The sequence below is a fragment of the Scardinius erythrophthalmus genome (assembly GCF_964197995.2).
Source record: "Scardinius erythrophthalmus genome assembly, chromosome: 12".
NCBI classification, from domain to species: domain Eukaryota; kingdom Metazoa; phylum Chordata; class Actinopteri; order Cypriniformes; family Leuciscidae; genus Scardinius; species Scardinius erythrophthalmus.
The window spans coordinates 3971225-3990644 of NC_138232.1; the positions used below are offsets into that span (position 1 = coordinate 3971225).

General features: G+C 37.5%; 1 protein-coding gene across 8 annotated transcripts in view; it reads right to left on the reverse strand.

The window, feature by feature from the left end:
- Positions 1-1541: 1541 nt before the first annotated feature.
- pacsin1b (protein kinase C and casein kinase substrate in neurons 1b) overlaps positions 1542-19420 on the reverse strand; it is a 33233-nt gene continuing 15354 nt past the window's right edge. For 2 of the 8 annotated variants that reach the window (XM_081381238.1, XM_081381235.1), the window contains 9 exons: positions 13168-13281; positions 12142-12298; positions 11742-11977; positions 9305-9460; positions 7882-8057; positions 7440-7560; positions 7196-7326; positions 4182-4366; positions 1542-2414 (listed from right to left, as the gene is read on the reverse strand). In XM_081381238.1, the coding sequence (XP_081237364.1) occupies positions 2305-2414; positions 4182-4366; positions 7196-7326; positions 7440-7560; positions 7882-8057; positions 9305-9460; positions 11742-11977; positions 12142-12298; positions 13168-13227 (1332 nt within the window). In that variant the 5' untranslated portion in view covers positions 13228-13281 and the 3' untranslated portion in view covers positions 1542-2304. Of the gene's footprint in view, positions 2415-3772; positions 3802-4181; positions 4367-7195; positions 7327-7439; positions 7561-7881; positions 8058-9304; positions 9461-11741; positions 11978-12141; positions 12299-13167; positions 13282-14617; positions 14735-16926; positions 17138-19420 lie in introns of those variants that run through there. The other 6 variants (XM_081381241.1, XM_081381236.1, XM_081381239.1 and 3 more) reach the window with 6 other exon arrangements.

Below are 19420 nucleotides of genomic sequence, written 5' to 3' on the forward strand. Positions count from 1 at the left end.
TCTAATCTCAAAGAGTCACTGGACTCAAATGTCAGCATTACGAAATATGATCCGTACTCTTACAGTTATACCAGATCTGAAAGGCAATTTTTTTCATGTACATTCAGTTGTTGTTCTTCATGCATTTTGCCTAAGTTTCTTTATTAAATATTCATTTTTCATTTTGCAGTCTCCTGTATTTCACTTGTTCTTTTACTATGCAATCATAATTTTATCACTAGCCTATAGGATGTTTAACACTTAACATGTAGCATGGTATATATATATATATATATTAAATAAAAGAGTGAGTGAATCTTCCAAAAACATGTCCACATTTCACCCCAAACTAAATAATAAAAATAAATAATTTTGCAAAAAAGAAAGTAAAAGACTACTATATTCCACTCGCATTCTCATTACCAAATTGCATCCAGATATTTTACTTTTGAGTGTTACTTTTTTCTGTTGAGAGGTAAATTAAATAAAAAATAATTGAGTAATAATAATGTTTTTATTAGAATATTTTTATTTCATTATTTACTTAGTCTAATAATACTTATGTTTATTAAAATGATTATAATTTATGTAAAAAAATAGTAAATAGTTAAAAAAAAAATCATTTGCGTTAATAAAAATATTACAGCCTTTATCTATTGATTTTAGGGCGAACCATGACCGATTTACTCTATATTGTAGGGCACTACAAACAGTATAGTAAAGGTCTTCTGCAATGCTGACCTCTAGTGGTGACCCAAAGCTTTGGAATCATTTGCATTTGTCTCAGATTTTTATTGTGAACTTGAATGGAACAGTTACTACACTGACATGAAGAGTAGAACACATCAGTCCAGTCTAAACATACAGTATACACACACACACACACACACACACACACACACACACACACACACACACACACACACGTCACCTTCTCCATCCTGCTCTTAAAGATGCAATCCATACCGGCTGAGCCGGAGTGAGCTCCCACACTTAGAACAAAGCTACAGTGTTGAAAACATGACAAATTAAATTATTATTATTGTTGCGCTACAGTAAGGAGTTTGCCTACTGAATAAGTTATTGTTAAAAGACATTCCCATTTACATAAAGAGACAAAAAGGCAGAAGAAATACTTAAAAGCATTTGAACATACTTTTCAATAGCATGTGCCCAGAGATCAAAGTGAACCACACAGTTCAATGGTCATGAAATCATAACTAATATCCTAAGTCAAAAAAAATTCTGAAGAAAATAAAAATAAATAAATAAAAATTTCATTTTTAAAAATCACAATTTACTCAACAAAAAAAAAAATTTACAAAAATGCACTAGATAAACTAAACTTCTTTTTCTTTTAGAATTTCAGTTCTGATTAATTATGGATTTATTCCACATAAAAACAAAAATTCCATCAGCAATCCTTTAGAATCAGGATATTTAAAAAAAGTTTCACTTCTCCATAATTCTCCAGTCTTTTCAGTGAAAGCTTACAATTTGTTCACAGGCTCTTTACATGCTCTTAAAATGGGGAAACCAAAATGTAAAAAAGAGAAGAAAACCATGGAAATGTGCATTTAATGTGTTTTGAGGCATAATTTGCACTTAGATGAAAAAAATGGACAAAAATCCTGATGCATCTCGCATTAAAGCCAACATATATTCAAAACGGACTATATTTACTTTGTTAACACATATTTCTAGTGCACAATTTATTCAGAAAAATACATTATAAAATGCTCCACCTCTACATCAACTCTCCTTGACGAATGATGTCACCATCCCTTTAAATTTTAAACCCCTCCCCTCCAACCACCACATGGATCCATTCTGGTATGTAACGCCCACTTTTCACATCAAATTAGCATAAAATCAAGCCCCGCCCTAAATTTGTTCTCATTGAATATCTTGTTTAACACATAAATATGTCAGATTATGTAAGCGAAATTCATGTTCACTAGGTTCAACAGAACATTCCACTTCAAAATAAAAGTCTAGTATACATCGCACAGCTGATTCTTGCTATGCTAGGCTTCATGGATGTCAGTACGTTAATATTGTTACAGGAGACCATACGCGAACACATGTCAGCAGCACAATAACTCATACTGAACATGGCTACATAGACGCACAGAATCATTCCCTGCTCTCGCTGGGATTTGATATGGGTTTTCAATGCTGTAGGTTTTTTTCGCTACGGTATTAATAAAATGCTGCGTAAAGCGTCTCAGCAAGTCAATCAGGCAAGGAAATGGTTTCTCTGGAATCTCGCATTCGAGCAGTGTGGGGTAAAGTCTTTAAGGCCTACTTCACCACACAAGGCAACTAAATGGGCTCAACGTAGTTAGCCGGGTACAAGCCTAGCTGACCGCCGTCCAGCCGGCCTTTGCACCAACCCTGCTCGTCCTCATCTTCTAGCTTGATCAGCTCGTCTCCTGGGAAAACATGTTGATGTACAGTTAATACGAGCTGATAAAATGCAAACATATGCACTATTAAGGATGCAAAATGTCTTTCTTTTCACATAATTCATTTTAAACTCAATATTTAATGTCCATTTATTGATCTATTTGGCAAGCGAACAGTGAAACGGCCATTATAAAAACAGCTGAATGTACTTTATCCTTACATATTCAAAACACGACTCGCTATTAGAATATCTGAAATAAACATTGCTTGAACATTTTCTATTGTTTCATCGTTAGAACGTTTAAACAACATTTTATTCACAGTAAGAAAACAGTTAGTTTAAGATTCTCAAAACCAAAATGGAATGCAGGGCTCGACATAGAGAGCCTAAGTCCCTCCCCTCCGCTTCCGGCTCATGGGACCTTATTTCGGAAAAAAAATATGTATGGTAGTCAATGGCGAGAGACAACTTATCTTTTTATTCCGTCTGACCTGTGCCCTGAATTACACATATGATGTTTGTCAATTTAAAAGATAATTATGAAAGTCAAGAAAGTCGCAGTTTGTCATAAAACAGAAGAGTAACGTTTAGTTTTATGTGAAAATCGCTCAATGAACTACATCTGTCATCTCGCACTATGTACGTCACAAGATCCGTTGCTCGTATGTGTGTATTCTGGAACAAAACACTCAGGCATGACGGCGTAACGTTACGATTATAATGTAAGACTATAGAAAAAATGACAGACGTTAGCTTCAGTAAAGTTAGCTTCATTCATTGAGAGAAAAGGTATGACGTCACATGTGCGCCTTTTGGGTTTGTAGTTTTTGTAATTACGTATATTCACAGTCTTATACCTCAACAGTTTTACATCAAACTGCGACTTTCTTGACTTTAAAATGTATCTTTTAAATTGACAACATCATATGTATAATTCAGGGCACAATTCAAACGAGATCAACATATTTGTTGTCCCTCGCCATTGACTACCATACAATATTTTTCCGAAATAAGGTCCCATGGTGGTCCACCGGAAGGGGAGGGACTTAGGCTCTCTATTATTAACGCTTGTCCGCTTTTCCCGGAAAGTGATTTTTTTTGGAAGGGCAAGCAGAAGAGAATTTTCCTTGCTAACTAGCCTGATTAAAACAAAAAGTCCAAAATAACCTGGGAAGTACAGGAACTTCAGACACCAACAATGTCAGACTAAAATGATTCTGATTTCATTACGTTCAATGTAAACAGTGATTAAGAATGTATTAACTGTAATAAGGTCATCGATTTCACACAAGGCTTATCAAGCACACAAGGCTTAATGTCGAGCCCTGGAATGTTTGGAAAACGTATGTCCAGAGCCATAACCAACATATGATATACACTTACACTACTGTTCAAAACCTTTTTTTTTCTTTCTGAAAAAGAAATAAATACTTTTATTCAGTAAGTATGCACTAAATTGATTAATTTAAAATGTAATATTTATAATGTTACAAAAGGTTTCTATATCAAATAAATGCTGTTCTTTTGAACTTTCTATTCAATAACGTATCAGTTTCCACTAAAATATGAAGCAGCTCAACTGTTTATTAACTGATAATAATCAGAAATGTTTCTTGAGCAGCAAGTCAGCATATTAGAACGATTTCTGAAGGATCATGTGACACTGAAGTATTTGCATCACAGGAATAAAACTACATTTTAAAATATATTCAAATAGAACAGATTTATTTTAAATTGCAATATTTCACAATATTTACATCTTTTACTGTATTTTGAAAAACATGATCCTCACCAGCTTTAAATGTGAGCTCATCTTGTTCTTGGCCGTCATAGTCGTACAGCGCTCTCACTCGCACTCCTTTGCTCTCCTCTTCGAATGGATTTCCGTTCGTTTCACTGGCTGGTTGGGCGGCAGGCGGATGCTCATCATCAGACCACTCGGCAGAAAACTGCTGGTTCTTCTCGTAACTGCTCACGCTGGACACGACAACCAGACGGGAGAAGCGCAGGTTAGTTTCTCCAGAGGTTAGCGTTAGCAACAATGGAGAACACAGACAGCACAGTGCAGGCAAGGGAAGAGGAGCAGAGGATCTAAGTTGCAGCAGATGTACTTCTACTTACAAAAACAAAGGCAATCCAGAAGGAAACACTCAACGTAACGGCTTCACTAATGCAAAGACAATACAGGACAAAGAGAAGAACCAAACTGAGGGCTTAAATACATGGCTAATGAGGAACCAAACAAGACTCAGGTGAACATACCTGTAATCAATTAACCACTGAGTAACCTTAGAAAACGACTAGGAACAGGAACTAAACACAGGAAGGAAACATGGGATTGGAAAGGAAAAACAGCCCACACAAAGAACATAACCGTTACAGATATGTCTTATTAGGATGATATTTAAATGCTTAGTTTTATGATTAAAGCCCTGTAGTTTTAATTGTGGCAGGCAATATATATAATGCAATGCAATACGTAAGGATTAATTGACAGCGGGCTGTTGAATTATTAGCATAATGCGACCACAACGTGCAGTGGAGTTGGCTTATTTTCTAATAATTCAACAGAACAAAGTCAATTATTACGCTTATACTACGGTTAGCACATTATAAGTGATGAGTTACCACTTATAACTGGTCATTAAAATGCTCTTCTGTGAGAAATGTTCAAATCTTAATCTTATCCCACAACTCCAAAAACGGAGGCTTGAGCCATTGATAGTAGACTAATGCAGAGATTATTGCAGTTATTATACAGAGCGAGAGAGAGAGAGAGAGAGAGAGAGAGATTACGCGTATGTGTTCGAGCAGCAGCGTCTCTACTAATAGCGAAACTGTAAGTTTATCTGCTTCAAGAACAGTGCCGTTATTACAGTTTTTCTCAGTCGCTTTGGTGCATTTCTCACATCACTATTTACATTTGCACAACAGTTAGTTCAACCTCCACAACATTTAGTCATTTGTGCACATCATAGTAGCAGTTTCTCATTCCTTCCAACAAATTGCAAATGCTTTTGGACATGCATCAATTGCTTTCATACAACTCTCTGCTGTTTTACAACATTATCATTTGCTTATGTCATGTCAGTCAAAATTAACTATACTTGTGAATGCTGAATAGTCATTCCATATAAAACTAATAGTCCTCATTTCATTGCTTGAGTCATTACATACAAAAATGTTGAACTAGTTGTCAAAATCTGTCATTTAAAAAAATAATAATAAAAAAAAAATCCTGAACAAGTCTCCTAAATTGAACAATTTGCAATTGAGCAAGAGATGATATTCGCTGGGATGTAAATGAAATTATGTGACCAGACAGAGAGGAACGTCTGGATGTGCATGAATGATTACAGTCCTATGTATGTTGTATGTTCAGTTCCAATACAGTATATAGGCCTACTGCAATATTGTGTACAGTTGTGCACAGCTCTACCCAAAGGGAGTTTATGTTTGTTGTAAATAATGGTGTATTTTTTCTTTTGCACAATGCTGTGAACAAATTAGAATTGCAAAGAGCATATGCAGTAAAAATGTGAAACATACATATTCAGTGTCTTGTACTCAGTTACCTCATAAATACAGTAATGTTTAACTTTACTGTATCTTTTCAAATGGCTGTGCAAATAGTATATAGTGCTATCTTGAGCATTTTCAGGTAGTGTCACCAAGATCTGACTTTTATCATTGGAAAACATTTACAGAGTAAACTGTCATAATGAAAACATGACTAAGCCATTTGACTATCTTGTTCATAAACGATGGTGTCAGGACTTTTCATTTTGATGACACTGACACTTTCATTGACATAAATACTTGCTTTTGAGGAATGAGCTATCCATTTTGAGCAAGTGACACGCTTTTGCAGGTTATCAACTAGGTTTTGCAGTTTGTACTAATTGTTTTGAGAACTGCATTAACTGTTGTGCAAATGTAAATAGTGTTATGAGAAATGCACCAAAGCGACTGAGAAAAACTGTAACTCACTAGTGAGAAATGTCATGTAGCTTTTAAGTTTCTAAACTATTTTACTGATAAAATCATCAGCGCAGCACTGACAACATTTTTCTGTGTGAGTGTGTGTCTGTACTGTATGTGTGTGTGTGTGTGTGTGTTTGAGTGGGAGAGAGAGCAGGAGAAAGAGACTATGTACTTTACGTGAATAATAAATGTAATTTAAAAAACATTTTTATCGTATTGTTAACTATATTTATTTGCTTGGTCAGTGTCGTTGTGGGTTTTGGTTCTTTTGCTGTTGTAGACTGTAAGGACCTTTATAATAACTGGTGAAGTGATATGGATCTGTAATGCGGTCAAGATCTGCCTGGAACTACTTTAGCCCTCCGTTTCCCTGACAATTACTGCACACCTTAGAACATTTGTCAGCCAATCAGAATCAAGCATTCAACAGCCTCGTAGTATATTGAGCGATGAAAAAATACATTCCTCAAAAGCCTGATGTATCATACTTGATACTAACATTTTAGCATGATAAAAAAAAAAAAAAGATGATAAATGGATAATCAAAATCATCTAAGTTGGTTTAGCCCAGTAAATGTTAATCTTGAAATATTAATAACAAAATGAAAGTTATTCTTACATTTACTTTCTAAAAAAAGTCAAGATTTTACTTAAACTTACTTGCTTTAAATGTATAAACTATCAATCTGATGATAGAAGGCATGTAGTAGATTGTGTGCAACAGGTTTTTTCAAAGTTGATGATTTAGAGGCCTTAGAAATGTGTGCATCAAATATGATCCAGAAGGCTTTATAGGGTTAAATAACACAAAAACCTCTGTACCTGCTCCGGGTTCCAGTCTGCGGTGTGCCCTGATCTACACCATGTGTGACCTGAGTCAATGTGATCCCATCATGGTTCCTCTTCACCTTCTCTTTCTTATTAATAGAGTGGCTCAGTTCTGGGTTGAACTCCTGATTTAGAGACAAGAGGAATTATATGAGAAATACTCAGTAACTGTTAAATAAAATGAACAGTCCTGAGTTACACCAGATACATTCTCACTGGTCCCACATATGGACTTTACCTCAAACTGTGGCCAGTTCATGTGCATGCCTGGCCCGTGGAGGTTGTTGAACCACTTGAGGTCTTCTTGGGCACTGGCGGAGGTGATGCTGCGCTCCAGTTCCCGGTAGACTGTGGCATAGCTGTAGAATATGAATTATAGAGTTTATTTAGAGACTAATGACTGATGCAATTTTCTTTCACATGTGCTAATATATTTACTATTCACATTTGATCAATTTATTGCGTCCTTGCTGAATAAAATATTAATTTCTTTAAAAAAAAAAAAAAAAACAATTAATGACACCAAACATTTGAATAATAGTGCACATCTGCTAAAAGTTTGGACACTAGCATATAGATGACATAAAAAATGCATTATGAATGCATTACGTTAATAAAAATAAGTAGACTTCAGACCACCAGGCTTAGGAGACCAGATCTGTGTCTGATTTCAAGCTGACCTTTGGCTCTCAGTGAGGTTAAGATGGTGTTTGATATCCAGAAGCACCTCGCGGAGGAAGTTCAGCCGCTTCTCCTCGAACTGCTGGCACGACTCGAACACGACCTCCATGTTCTCCATGTACTGCGGCGTGGACTTGCTGAGCTCATCGAGGGTCTTCTCGTATTTCTCTTTGGCCTGAAACACAAAATAAACAACATCTTAAATCTTCTGACTTGTTGCATAAACATGAGATGTCCCATTTATGTAAATATGAAGAGGTGAGCCAATCATAACAAAGGGTACTCGCATAAAGTTCTAAAATTAAAGCCTATTAAATTCTAACCCTGTTCAAGTGTCCGAGAGGATGGAAAATGGTCATGTTAAACTAAATAATGACTTTGGTACACAAAACCATGGCATTATAAGTAGACTGCAAAACACAAAACAAAAACAATCAATTTAAAATGAAATTTAGGTAATCATATTTTAAATAACAAACAAAACTATTTTTAGGACCACTAAGATATATATTGTGATGCTTACATTTCCCCCCAAATTCTCATTATCATAATAAAAAAAAAGAATGATAAGATATTACTGTATTAAAATAACTGTATTAAGAATTATCATAGTAATGAGAATAAGAAAAATAAGCTCAAATTAGCTCAGGAGTTAAATGTCCAGACACATTTATGTAATTGATCATTTCTGATGGAAATGTCATGAAAGTAATGACAAAATGCAAACATCTTAATGACAGGTTTGATTGCTTTATGCAAAATATCTCTATATATTTTTCTTTTAGGGGTGACATGTGAGTTGTAAAGTTAGAGCATGTGTCCATATTCTTAATTTAATAATATCATTATTTGAGATGGTTTTATATAGCTAACTACTGCTGTCACTCAAATGTCCAGCCTGTCCATTGTTCTATTGTGGCTGAGCTGGCTCCACTGGGACTCTGGGTTAAGTGCTTATAATGGATGCTGGTTTAGAGTAAAGGCTAATGAATTGGCTGTACGGTGCGCTAGGGGGGCATTTATTGAACACCCCTATTAAGTGGTCCAAAGGCAGGGTAGTAATATGAAAGTAAGCTCTGGGGAGTCGGACCTGCTGGTGTAATGAATAGAGGATGAAATTGCTTGAGGATATTTCTGTTTTCTGTCGTCTGCTGAATCTATTGTGGTCAGTTTTGAATATTTACAAGAATATCAAAAGAGACCAGACCACAGATCTTATTTTAATTGAATCCAACATGCATTCTAGATCAACATTTTTTGGATACTGTTAAAATACAAAAACATTGAGAATAATATATGCCATGCACACAGTTTAAAGGAATGTTATAGCTGTTCCATAGACATTCATTGTAAGTGCATCACTTTTGGTTTGTTTATGAAATATGCATGTTGTACATAATATGCATTGTTTTCTTGGCTGACCCTCTGAACGTCGTTTTTGCACTTGTCCACCTTCTCTTGGAGTTTCTTTTGCTGATCTGATGTGACTGACGCCTCTCCTTTGCTATTGGCCTCTCTTGTAGATGCAATCTTTTCTTCCTTGCAGGCCATGTGGTATGTTTTCTTTGCTGTTTCCAACTGCAAACATGGTAAGCATTGTGAGTGAATTATTCAATGATTTGTTTGTAGTTTCAAATGAAGATATTTCTTCAGCCGAGTTTCTTCTTGTTTATGGCTATATTAGAAATAGAATAGTAGATTACCGCTTGCTGCATACTATTGCTTTTTTGCATATTAGTGAAACAGAACACATTATGCTTGCACATTACACATGACCTCATTGCATGGCATGTATAATTCACTAAATGGTGACCAAATATAATCTCAGGAAATAAATATGGTTATTTGACATCTAATATATTTTTTTTATCATTCCGTTTCAATTGTTTCAAGTCAAGCACATTGAATTCTGGGATATGGTATTCCACACAGTGCTCTGTTGTATACTGCACATTTAAACAAATATACTCAGGTTTTCTATGCATAAAGAAAATATGCATACTATGCAAAGCATACACACCATTTACTGCATAAATAGTATATTAATTCAAACATAGACCAGGTTTTACTGCCTCTAAATCACCAGCATTTATGGCATTTCACTTCAGGGTGATTGGTGTGCAAAATAATAAACTGGTATCCTCTAACAATCATTTTTTGAAAGCAATATTTATGTTTTTAAAGCAACACTAAGGAACTTTTCCTTTTCGGTCGGCCTACAGGTTGGAAGCGGAATTGTCCATTACCGCTGTCGTAAATAATTTCGCCGCCCGCAGCCTACTGTCGCACACACGCTCGCTGTTTATCCAGCGCCGGCTTTGGAATGAACGATGTCCACAGACATCCAAGGTAGAGTATGTTGCATGATTTCATGAAAGTATGATGTACTGCGACATCAGAAACGAAGAAAAACTAAATAATGACTATTGTAATGCTTGACGTAAAGCAAGTCAAATTTGTAGTTTTCTTATGTCTCATTCGAACTACAGAAACGCGACCCGGTTTGGCAAACTTGCATAGTGTGGTTATAGCAGATATAGGGATAGCAGAAATCCAGAAGTGCCGTTCACCCTGTTACGACTTGATGAACCACTAATTCGATTTTGGAAACATTATTTTAAGGTAAAAAATGTTCCTTAGTGTTGCTTTAAGTGGAAAAACAACACATTTAAAAGAATGTAGAATGTAATTGGAGGGCCGTTTGCAATTATTACAGTTTTTCTCAGTCGTTTTGGTGCATTTCTCATAACACTATTTACATTTGCACAACAGTTAATGCAGTTCTCAAAACAATTAGTACAAACTGCAAAACCTAGTTGATAACCTGCAAAAGCGTGTCACTTGCTCAAAATGGATAGCCCATTCCTCAAAAGCAAGTATTTATGTCAATGAATGTGTCAGTGTCATCAAAATGAAAAGTCCTGACACCATCGTTTATGAACAAGATAGTCAAATGGCTTAGACATGTTTTCATTATGACAGTTTACTCTATAAATGTTTTCCAATGATGAAAGTCAGATCTTGGTGACACTACCTGAAAATGCTCAATACAGCACTAAATACTATTTGCACAGCCATTTGAAAAAAATACAGTAAAGTTACACATTACTGTATTTATGAGGTAACTGAGTACAAGACACTGAATATGTATGTTTCACATTTTTACTGCATATGCTCTTTGCAATTCTAATTTTTTCACAGCATTGTGCAAAAGAAAAAATACACCATTATTTACAACAAACATAAACTCCCTTTGGGTAGAGCTGTGCACAACTGTACACAATATTGCAGTAGGCCTATATACTGTATTGGAACTGAACATACAACATACATAGTACTGTAATCATTCATGCACATCCAGACGTTCCTCTCTGTCTGGTCACATAATTTCATCTACATCCCAGCGAATATCATCTCTTGCTCAATTGCAAATTGTTCAATTTAGGAGACTTTTTCAGGATTTTTTTTTTTTATGACAGATTTTGACAACTAGTTCAACATTTTTGTATGTAATGACTCAAGCAATGAAATGAGGACTATTAGTTTTATATGGAATGACTATTCAGTATTCACAAGTATAGTTAATTTTGACTGACATGACTTAAGCAAATGATAATGTTATCAAATAGCAGAGAGTTGTATGAAAGCAACTGATGCATGTCCAAAAGCATTTGCAATTTGTTGGAAGGAATGAGAAACTGCTACTAGGATGTGCCCAAATGACTAAATGTTGTGGAGGTTGAACTAACTGTTGTGCAAATGTAAATAGTGATGTGAGAAATGCACCAAAGCGACTGAGAAAAACTGTAATTGGAAATGGGTCACAAAAAAAGACTTGTGAGAAGTTCTGTCACCTCACCTCTTTGAGTTTTTTGGCCCAAGGTTTCTGGGCTTTCCGGAACCCCTCGTCCGCCTCTTTGGTTTCTTTAAATCCGCCCATCATTTGTTTGTGGTAGGCATCTTTCTGCCAGTTCTTCACCTTCTCTAAGTCCTCGTTCAGCAGGTTATTTTTCACCTCCTGGTGCAACTCGCTCACCTTTTCTGCTTCTGTCATCACAGCTAACCAGGCTCTCTCCAGAGTACCGTACTGCGGCCCTGCGAGCAGCAATAACAACGCATTAAAACTGATTGAGTTGGGTGAAAGAGAAGCTTATTTAGACACAACGTTTGCTTTCAAGGTTGTCACTTTAAATCTACTCAAGGATTTCTGAAGTAAGCAAACATGGTTGTCCATGGCCATGTCATAAATCACTCAGCACCTCTCTCCACGAGCTGCCTCCACCTCTTAGACCAGTCGGTGAGCTGCTGGGCATAGGCCTTCTCGATCTTGGCACGCTCCTGTATGCAACTCATCATGTCATTGCAGAGTCGATGGCCATCCTCGATTCGCTTTACTGTACGCTTGTAGTTCCCCACCTGAGAAACACAGAACCCTTTGAAATAGCTAAAGTCATGGACAGGACACTACTAAAGCATTAGAGCTAAAATATCTGTATTCAATAGAAAACAGTGACCGCTCAAGTGTATTTATCCTAAATCGAATTAATTAAACCAATCAATTTAAAAAAAATATATATATATATTTGGAACAAATAAAAAAAGTATATCAAAGTAAGAAAAAAGTCAAAGATTCAATGTATTTTATGAGGGACTTATACTACCCATCCTATGATTGCCAGTGAGAAAGAAAGATAGATAGATAGATAGATAGATAGATAGATAGATAGATAGATAGATAGATAGATAGATAGATAGATAGATAGATAGATAGATAGATAGATAGATAGATAGATAGATAGATAGATAGATAGATAGATAGATAGATAGATAGATAGATAGATAGATAGATAGATAGATAGATAGATAGATAGATAGATAGATAGACAATTCTTTTTAATTTTGTCAAAATCTTGTGGTAATTTCAGAGCTCATGTTAGGTCGGTCTTGAAAGGTTTATAGATTATCTGCTAAAAATCAATTTCTCTGGAGAAAATGAATGCGATGCTAATGTATGATCAATAAATCAATAATGACACAGTTTTACTTCTAATACTATGTTAACACCATGCTAATTAATATAATGTTTGGTCACGCTTTGGCTGAATGACACACTTCCACAGCATTAAAAGTCAATATGATACAATAACATGTGACAGTCGCTAACAGCTTGTTTGGCAGCTAATCGAACACCAGAGCTTCATAGCTGTGGTTTCCTGTGAGAATGAGGCATTAAACTACATGTACGACTAATAATATTCCAGAATTAGTTAGTTTTTGAGCCTGACCTCCCAGAAACTCTCTGTGGTCTCGTCGGACATGGCGGACTCATCGTAGGCACCCGACATGCTGTGAGATTTGGCAGAGCAGGATTGAAGCTAACAAATGAAATTCACCATGTACTGCAGGAAAAAAAGACAAAAGTTATGAGAACATAATAATGAACATATATGGTCTCATTAACAATAAAATGAAAAAGCCAACTGTATGGTAAAAAACTGTCAACCCAGCTAACAAAAAAATGCTAACATTATTTCTGAATGTTCTAAGAAGGTTTTAAAAAAGTTATTGTGCTAATATTTTGGGAACATTATTAAAGACCAGACCAGAAACATTCTATTAATGTTGCAGGATAAACGTATGTTGATAACTTTGAGAGAACCTTGCTAGCTGGGAAAGAACAACAAAGCAATTTTACCAACAATACCTACCTAATAAGACCTCTTACAGGACAATAATGCGGTGTTAAATTCATTTAAAGCATTCAAAATGTCAAGTAGGACCATGCATTTAGAAGTTTAAGTAGCTTTAAAAGCATGGAAACGATAGAAAGTGAAGTCTTGTAGTCTCTTGTTTTGTGTTAGTCATGAAGTTTGTTCTCTGAGTATTATAAGTCCATAATGACCTGTTGCCAACCCGAGTAGCCTTTTCAGAATTCAACTTTTCAGTCATTGACAAATAGAAAACAAATAGGGCCCAAAACAGAGCCCTGGAGGACTCTATTAGCAATCGTGTGGAAACTAGATCTGTTGTTCTGGACATGCAGACTCTGAGATGGATCTGCAAGTTTATTTTAAACCAATATAGTTCACTTCACAAATCCAATATTGCTGTGAGTGGCTGTTCATGATAAAGAACATCATTTCAACTGAATCAAAACAGAGACGCCATCTGACAAAGCAAGTTGTTGCATTTCCCTATGCAACATAGGGAATGTTTGTAATTGTCATGACTTAAGTTATGTTGTTTTGCGCTCGTATAAACCCAGACAATACCTTAATTGAATCTGTTGGAATAAATTTAATTAAAATGTCATTTTTGCCTGTGCAAAACATTCAGTAACTTGTTAATGTGGCAAATGAGCAACATAGAGATCAATGTGATCTTGTAGGCTAAGAAAGTAATGTTTGCACAATCCTGATATGGCATCCAATCTTTAAAACACGGACCCTCAGTTTCACAGACAAGGCTTAAGTCTAGTCTCAGACTAAAATGCATGTTTGAGCTGTTTTAACTGAAAGCAACTTGCACTGATGTGATATCTTAAAATATGTCAGTGCTATTGTTTTGTCTCAAGATGCATACCAGTAATGTTTTTTTCTAAGGCACGTTTATAAAAGCTACTTAAATACCCTAAGTCCTGTCTGTGAAACCAGCTCTGAATTTATATTCTCACTTAAAAATTTTCACTAAAAAGACCAAACTTTGAACATAAAGGCATCACCCACCCAGACTTACACAAATGATTCAGTATGACTGAATTACACAGCCACTTCAAATCTGTGATCCATCTGATGTATTCCAGGCCACATTATGCTCAAAAACAAATACAAAGCTTCAGTTTGAGCCCTGATTGTATCATGATAATTTAATTCTCTATCAGTGATCTCATCACAGTGATGAACATCAATCAGAGTGAAAACACTGTATATTACATACATATAAATTCTTAAGATAATTGTTGAGATAAATCCATTGTCACAACCTCACACAAACAAGACCTGCATGCACAATAACATCTTTATAACCTTATAAAATTTATGAATGTCATACTCTACGGATTGCTGCGCTGAAGGCGTACAAACAAAACTAACAAAAACGACATTGACAAATGACTCGTGCGACTTCTGAGTGTTTGCAATGATAATGAAGTCATGGGCGAGCCATGATGATATAATGCCATTATTCAGACTTGACAAGGCGGGCTCCACTTATTTATAGGACACTGGGAGGGGGGCTGACTAATATTTGGGTCAGTTGAAACCAATAAATGTGAACACAGTTCAGAGGGACAACAACAATGAAGGCTGGCACAAGTGCACCAAAATTTACAACAAAGGAAATCTTTGTAAGGGTTATATTTAGTTCTGTTAGTTCATTGTGTTTAGGTTTTGTTCTGTTCCTGTTCTTGTATGGTGACCTAGTTTCCTAGTGTGTGCCAATCAGTCACTAAGTAAGTTCACCTGTTGTTCATTTAGTTTCCTCGTTTCCCTCTGTGTATTTAAACCCTGAGTTCTGTCTATTCATGGTCCCGTCTCGTCACTGTTAATGTGGTCGTGTAATTTTGCCGAGTATTTCCGAGTTGGATTTAAAATTAAAGACTGTTTTCATTTGAATCCTCATCTTTGTGCAGTCATTAAAACCCATCTGTGACTATCTTAACCCTATAAGATTTCAACATTGAAATTAAATTTAAACCTGTAAAGCCTATTGTATCATATTTTATATGCAACTTTTTAAGGTCTCTATATGATCAACATGATCAAAACTACTGTTGCACACAATCTACTACATGCCTTCTGTTGTCTGATTGATGGTTCATACTTTTTAGAAAGTGAAAGGCTTTTATTTAATTTATTTGAGATATTTGTAATATTTCAAGATGAGTATTTACGGGACTGAAACAACTTAGGTTTACTTGATTATCCACACATTTATTTTTAGAAAAATCATGTTAAAATATATTAAATATGATATAACAAGCTTTTGAGGAATGTTTATTTATTTATATATTTATTCATCTCTCAATCGTCATTTTATTGCATTGCATTATTTGTTTTGCCCTCAACATAATAAAGTACAGAATTGATCATAAAACTAAGCATATCAACTTAATAAGACGTATTATTGGGAGACATAGAGTGACTGCAGATATTTACATGCATTTTATGTTTACTGTAATTAAGATCTGACTGATTTACAATACAAGATTTTTGACCATATAAATATCAGCAACTGCACCACATTTCATATTTGATCAGTTTGGGCCTCTGAATGAAACTAAAATGTTTTTCCTCCTCTAGTATAAGCTTCATATTCTCATTATATCAGGGTTATATTGCAAGGTTAAAGAAATTACAGTACGAGATGCTCAAAAGCAATTGGGCAAAATGGTCTCAATACGGCCGACTTGTTCAGTTAATCCATTTAAATTGACGGGGCGGCAGCGGGAGGCATTTTAATCATTGCACATGACTCTCTCTGGCACATTAGACAAAAGAACTGTGAAAGTGCTTAGGCTTCCTAACTATTGATTGACTTGGTTCATAGCCACACTCAAAACATTGCATCCCTAATGCACAAAACATGCCACTGCATGCATGTTCTTTTAGATCATACATTTTAACCACTTTCTATATTTAGTTTATATTTATAACTCACTGATAGTCTTTGACATTAAACGCTGTCTTTATCTCACTTCAAATTATATGATACTGTATCGAATAATACAACATCAGTCAAATACGATCTACACACCAAAGGAACAAAGGTCAGTGTATGTATGAATGCACTAAAATACACACAAAAACACAAACAGCCAATTGCATATGAGCATGTGTGTTAAAGTAAATCTGATAAATTGAACAAATCATGAACTGATTATACATATACCTTGAATGCAATGCAAGTATCATAAAAGCGTCTGCCAAAATGCATGAGTGTAAATACGAGTCAGACAGTCTCTCTCCAAACCACACCATCAAAAACAAAACCCCAGACTACCCCCAAACAAAGCTGTCCTCCAGCATCCACACACACACACACACCATCTCCTCCATACTGATGACGAGCGCTCCAGAGTCCAGCCATGACAAAAGAGGAAAAGCAACAAAAGGCTCACCGATCCCCCGCGTTCAGATCCAGGCACGTGGGACTCTCCACCCCCCAAAACCTGCCTCAACACCCAACACTTCTCTTCAATTTTGCTTCTTTCCTACTGAGTTAACTTAGTTAGGCTTTAAAGAAACAGCAGAGCAGTCAAAGCTAACTGTACCCCGATGTTAAAAATGCTTCTTGGCGGACGAGTGGGTGTTCACATGTGCAGCAGTGTGTGTAAAAGAGAGAGAGAGAGAGAGAGAGAGAGAGAGAGAGAGAGAGAGAGAGAGACTAATCACATTTGACTTGAATTTTTCTGACAGTAAGGGGGGGTGGGGGTGGTTATGGCCTTGGGATGTTGGGGGGTGAATACAGGTTTAAGGCTTCTGTTTATTTTAGACAACAACAACAGACATTTGGTACTGAAATGATAAACAAAGAATGAAGGAACAGCTGGAAAGCCTAAAAATTCCCTGACATTTTTCCACGACGGGAGAGTATTGAATACAGCAATGTTAATGATTGATGAAAGTCTTTCTGTGTCATAAAAATGAGAGACATAAGTGGCTTGTTGACGACTGTTCACTAACCCAAATAAAATAAGTCTGTTTTACTAGCATATGTTTCTCATTCGATCGGGCCTGTAATACAAGTTGAGCTTCAAGTTGGTTGTAAAAAGTCCAACCCGTTCTATTAGTTCAATATTGCTTTTTTCAATGCGGAAAATGTAATCAAAGGATTTTAAATACACTACCATTTAATGTTTTAATGTATTTGAAAGAATTATCTTATAAGCTCAGCAATCCTGCATTTATTTAATCAAAAATACAATAAAAGTGAAATATTGTGAAATATTATCACAAATCATTATTAAAATGCTTTTTTTCCATCCATCCATCCATCTTCTACCGCTTATCCGGGGCCGGGTCGCGGGGGCAGCAGTCTAAGCAGGGATGCCCAGACTTCCCTCTCCCTAGACACTTCCTCCAGCTCTTCCGGGGGGACACCGAGGCGTTCCCAGGCCAGCCGGGAGACATAGTCTCTCCAGCGTGTCCTAGGTCTTCCCCGGGGTCTCCTCCCGGTGGGACATGCCCGGAACACCTTCCCGGGAAGGCGTCCAGGAGGCATCCGGAAAAGATGCCCGAGCCACCTCAACTGACCCCTCTCGATGTGGAGGAGCAGCGGCTCTAATCTGAGCTCCTCCCGAGTGACCGAGCTTCTCACCCTATCTCTAAGGGATCGCCCAGCCACCCTGCGGAGAAAGCTCATTTCGGCCGCTTGTATCCGGGATCTTGTCCTTTCGGTCATGACCCACAGCTCATGACCATAGGTGAGAGTAGGAACGTAGATTGACTGGTAAATCGAGAGCTTCGCCTTGCGGCTCAGCTCCTTCTTTACCACGACAGACCGGTACAGGGACCGCATTACTGCAGAAGCTGCACCGATCCGCCTGTCAATCTCCCGTTCCATCCTTCCCTCACTCGTGAACAAGACCCCAAGATACTTGAACTCCTCCACATGAGGCAGGAGCTCTCCACCAACCTGAAGCGAGCAAGCCACCCTTTTCCGACTGAGAACCATGGCCTCGGACTTGGAGGTGCTGATTCTCATCCCAGCCGCTTCACACTCGGCTGCAAACCGTCCCAGTGCATGCTGGAGGTCCTGGTCTGATGAGGCCAACACGACAACATCATCCGCAAAGAGCAGAGATGAAATCGTGTGGTCCCCAAACCCGACCCCCTCCGGCCCCTGGCTGCGCCTAGAAATTCTGTCCATAAAAATTATGAACAGAACCGGCGACAAAGGGCAGCCCTGCCGGAGTCCAACACGCACCGGGAACAAGTCTGACTTACTGCTGGCAATACGAACCAAGCTCCTGCTCCGGTCGTACAGGGACCGGATAGCCCTTAGCAAAGGGCCCCGGACCCCATACTCCCGGAGCACCCTCCACAGGCCGCCGCGAGGGACACAGTCGAATGCCTTCTCCAAATCCACAAAGCACATGTAGATTGGTTGGGCAAACTCCCATGAGCCCTCCAGCACCCTGTAGAGGGTATAGAGCTGGTCCAGTGTTCCACGACCGGGACGAAAACCACACTGTTCCTCCTGAATCCGAGGTTCTACTATCGGCCGGATTCTCCTCTCCAGTACCCTGGCATAGACTTTCCCAGGGAGGCTGAGAAGTGTGATCCCCCTATAGTTTGAGCACACCCTCCGATCCCCCTTCTTGAAAAGAGGGACCACCACCCCGGTCTGCCAGTCCAAAGGTACTGTCCCCAACCGCCACGCGATGTTGCAGAGGCGTGTCAGCCAAGACAGCCCCACAACATCCAGAGACTTGAGGTACTCAGGGCGGATCTCATCCACCCCCGGTGCCTTGCCACCGAGGAGTTGCTTGACTACCTCGGTGACTTCAGCTTGGGTGATGGATGAGTCCGCCTCCGA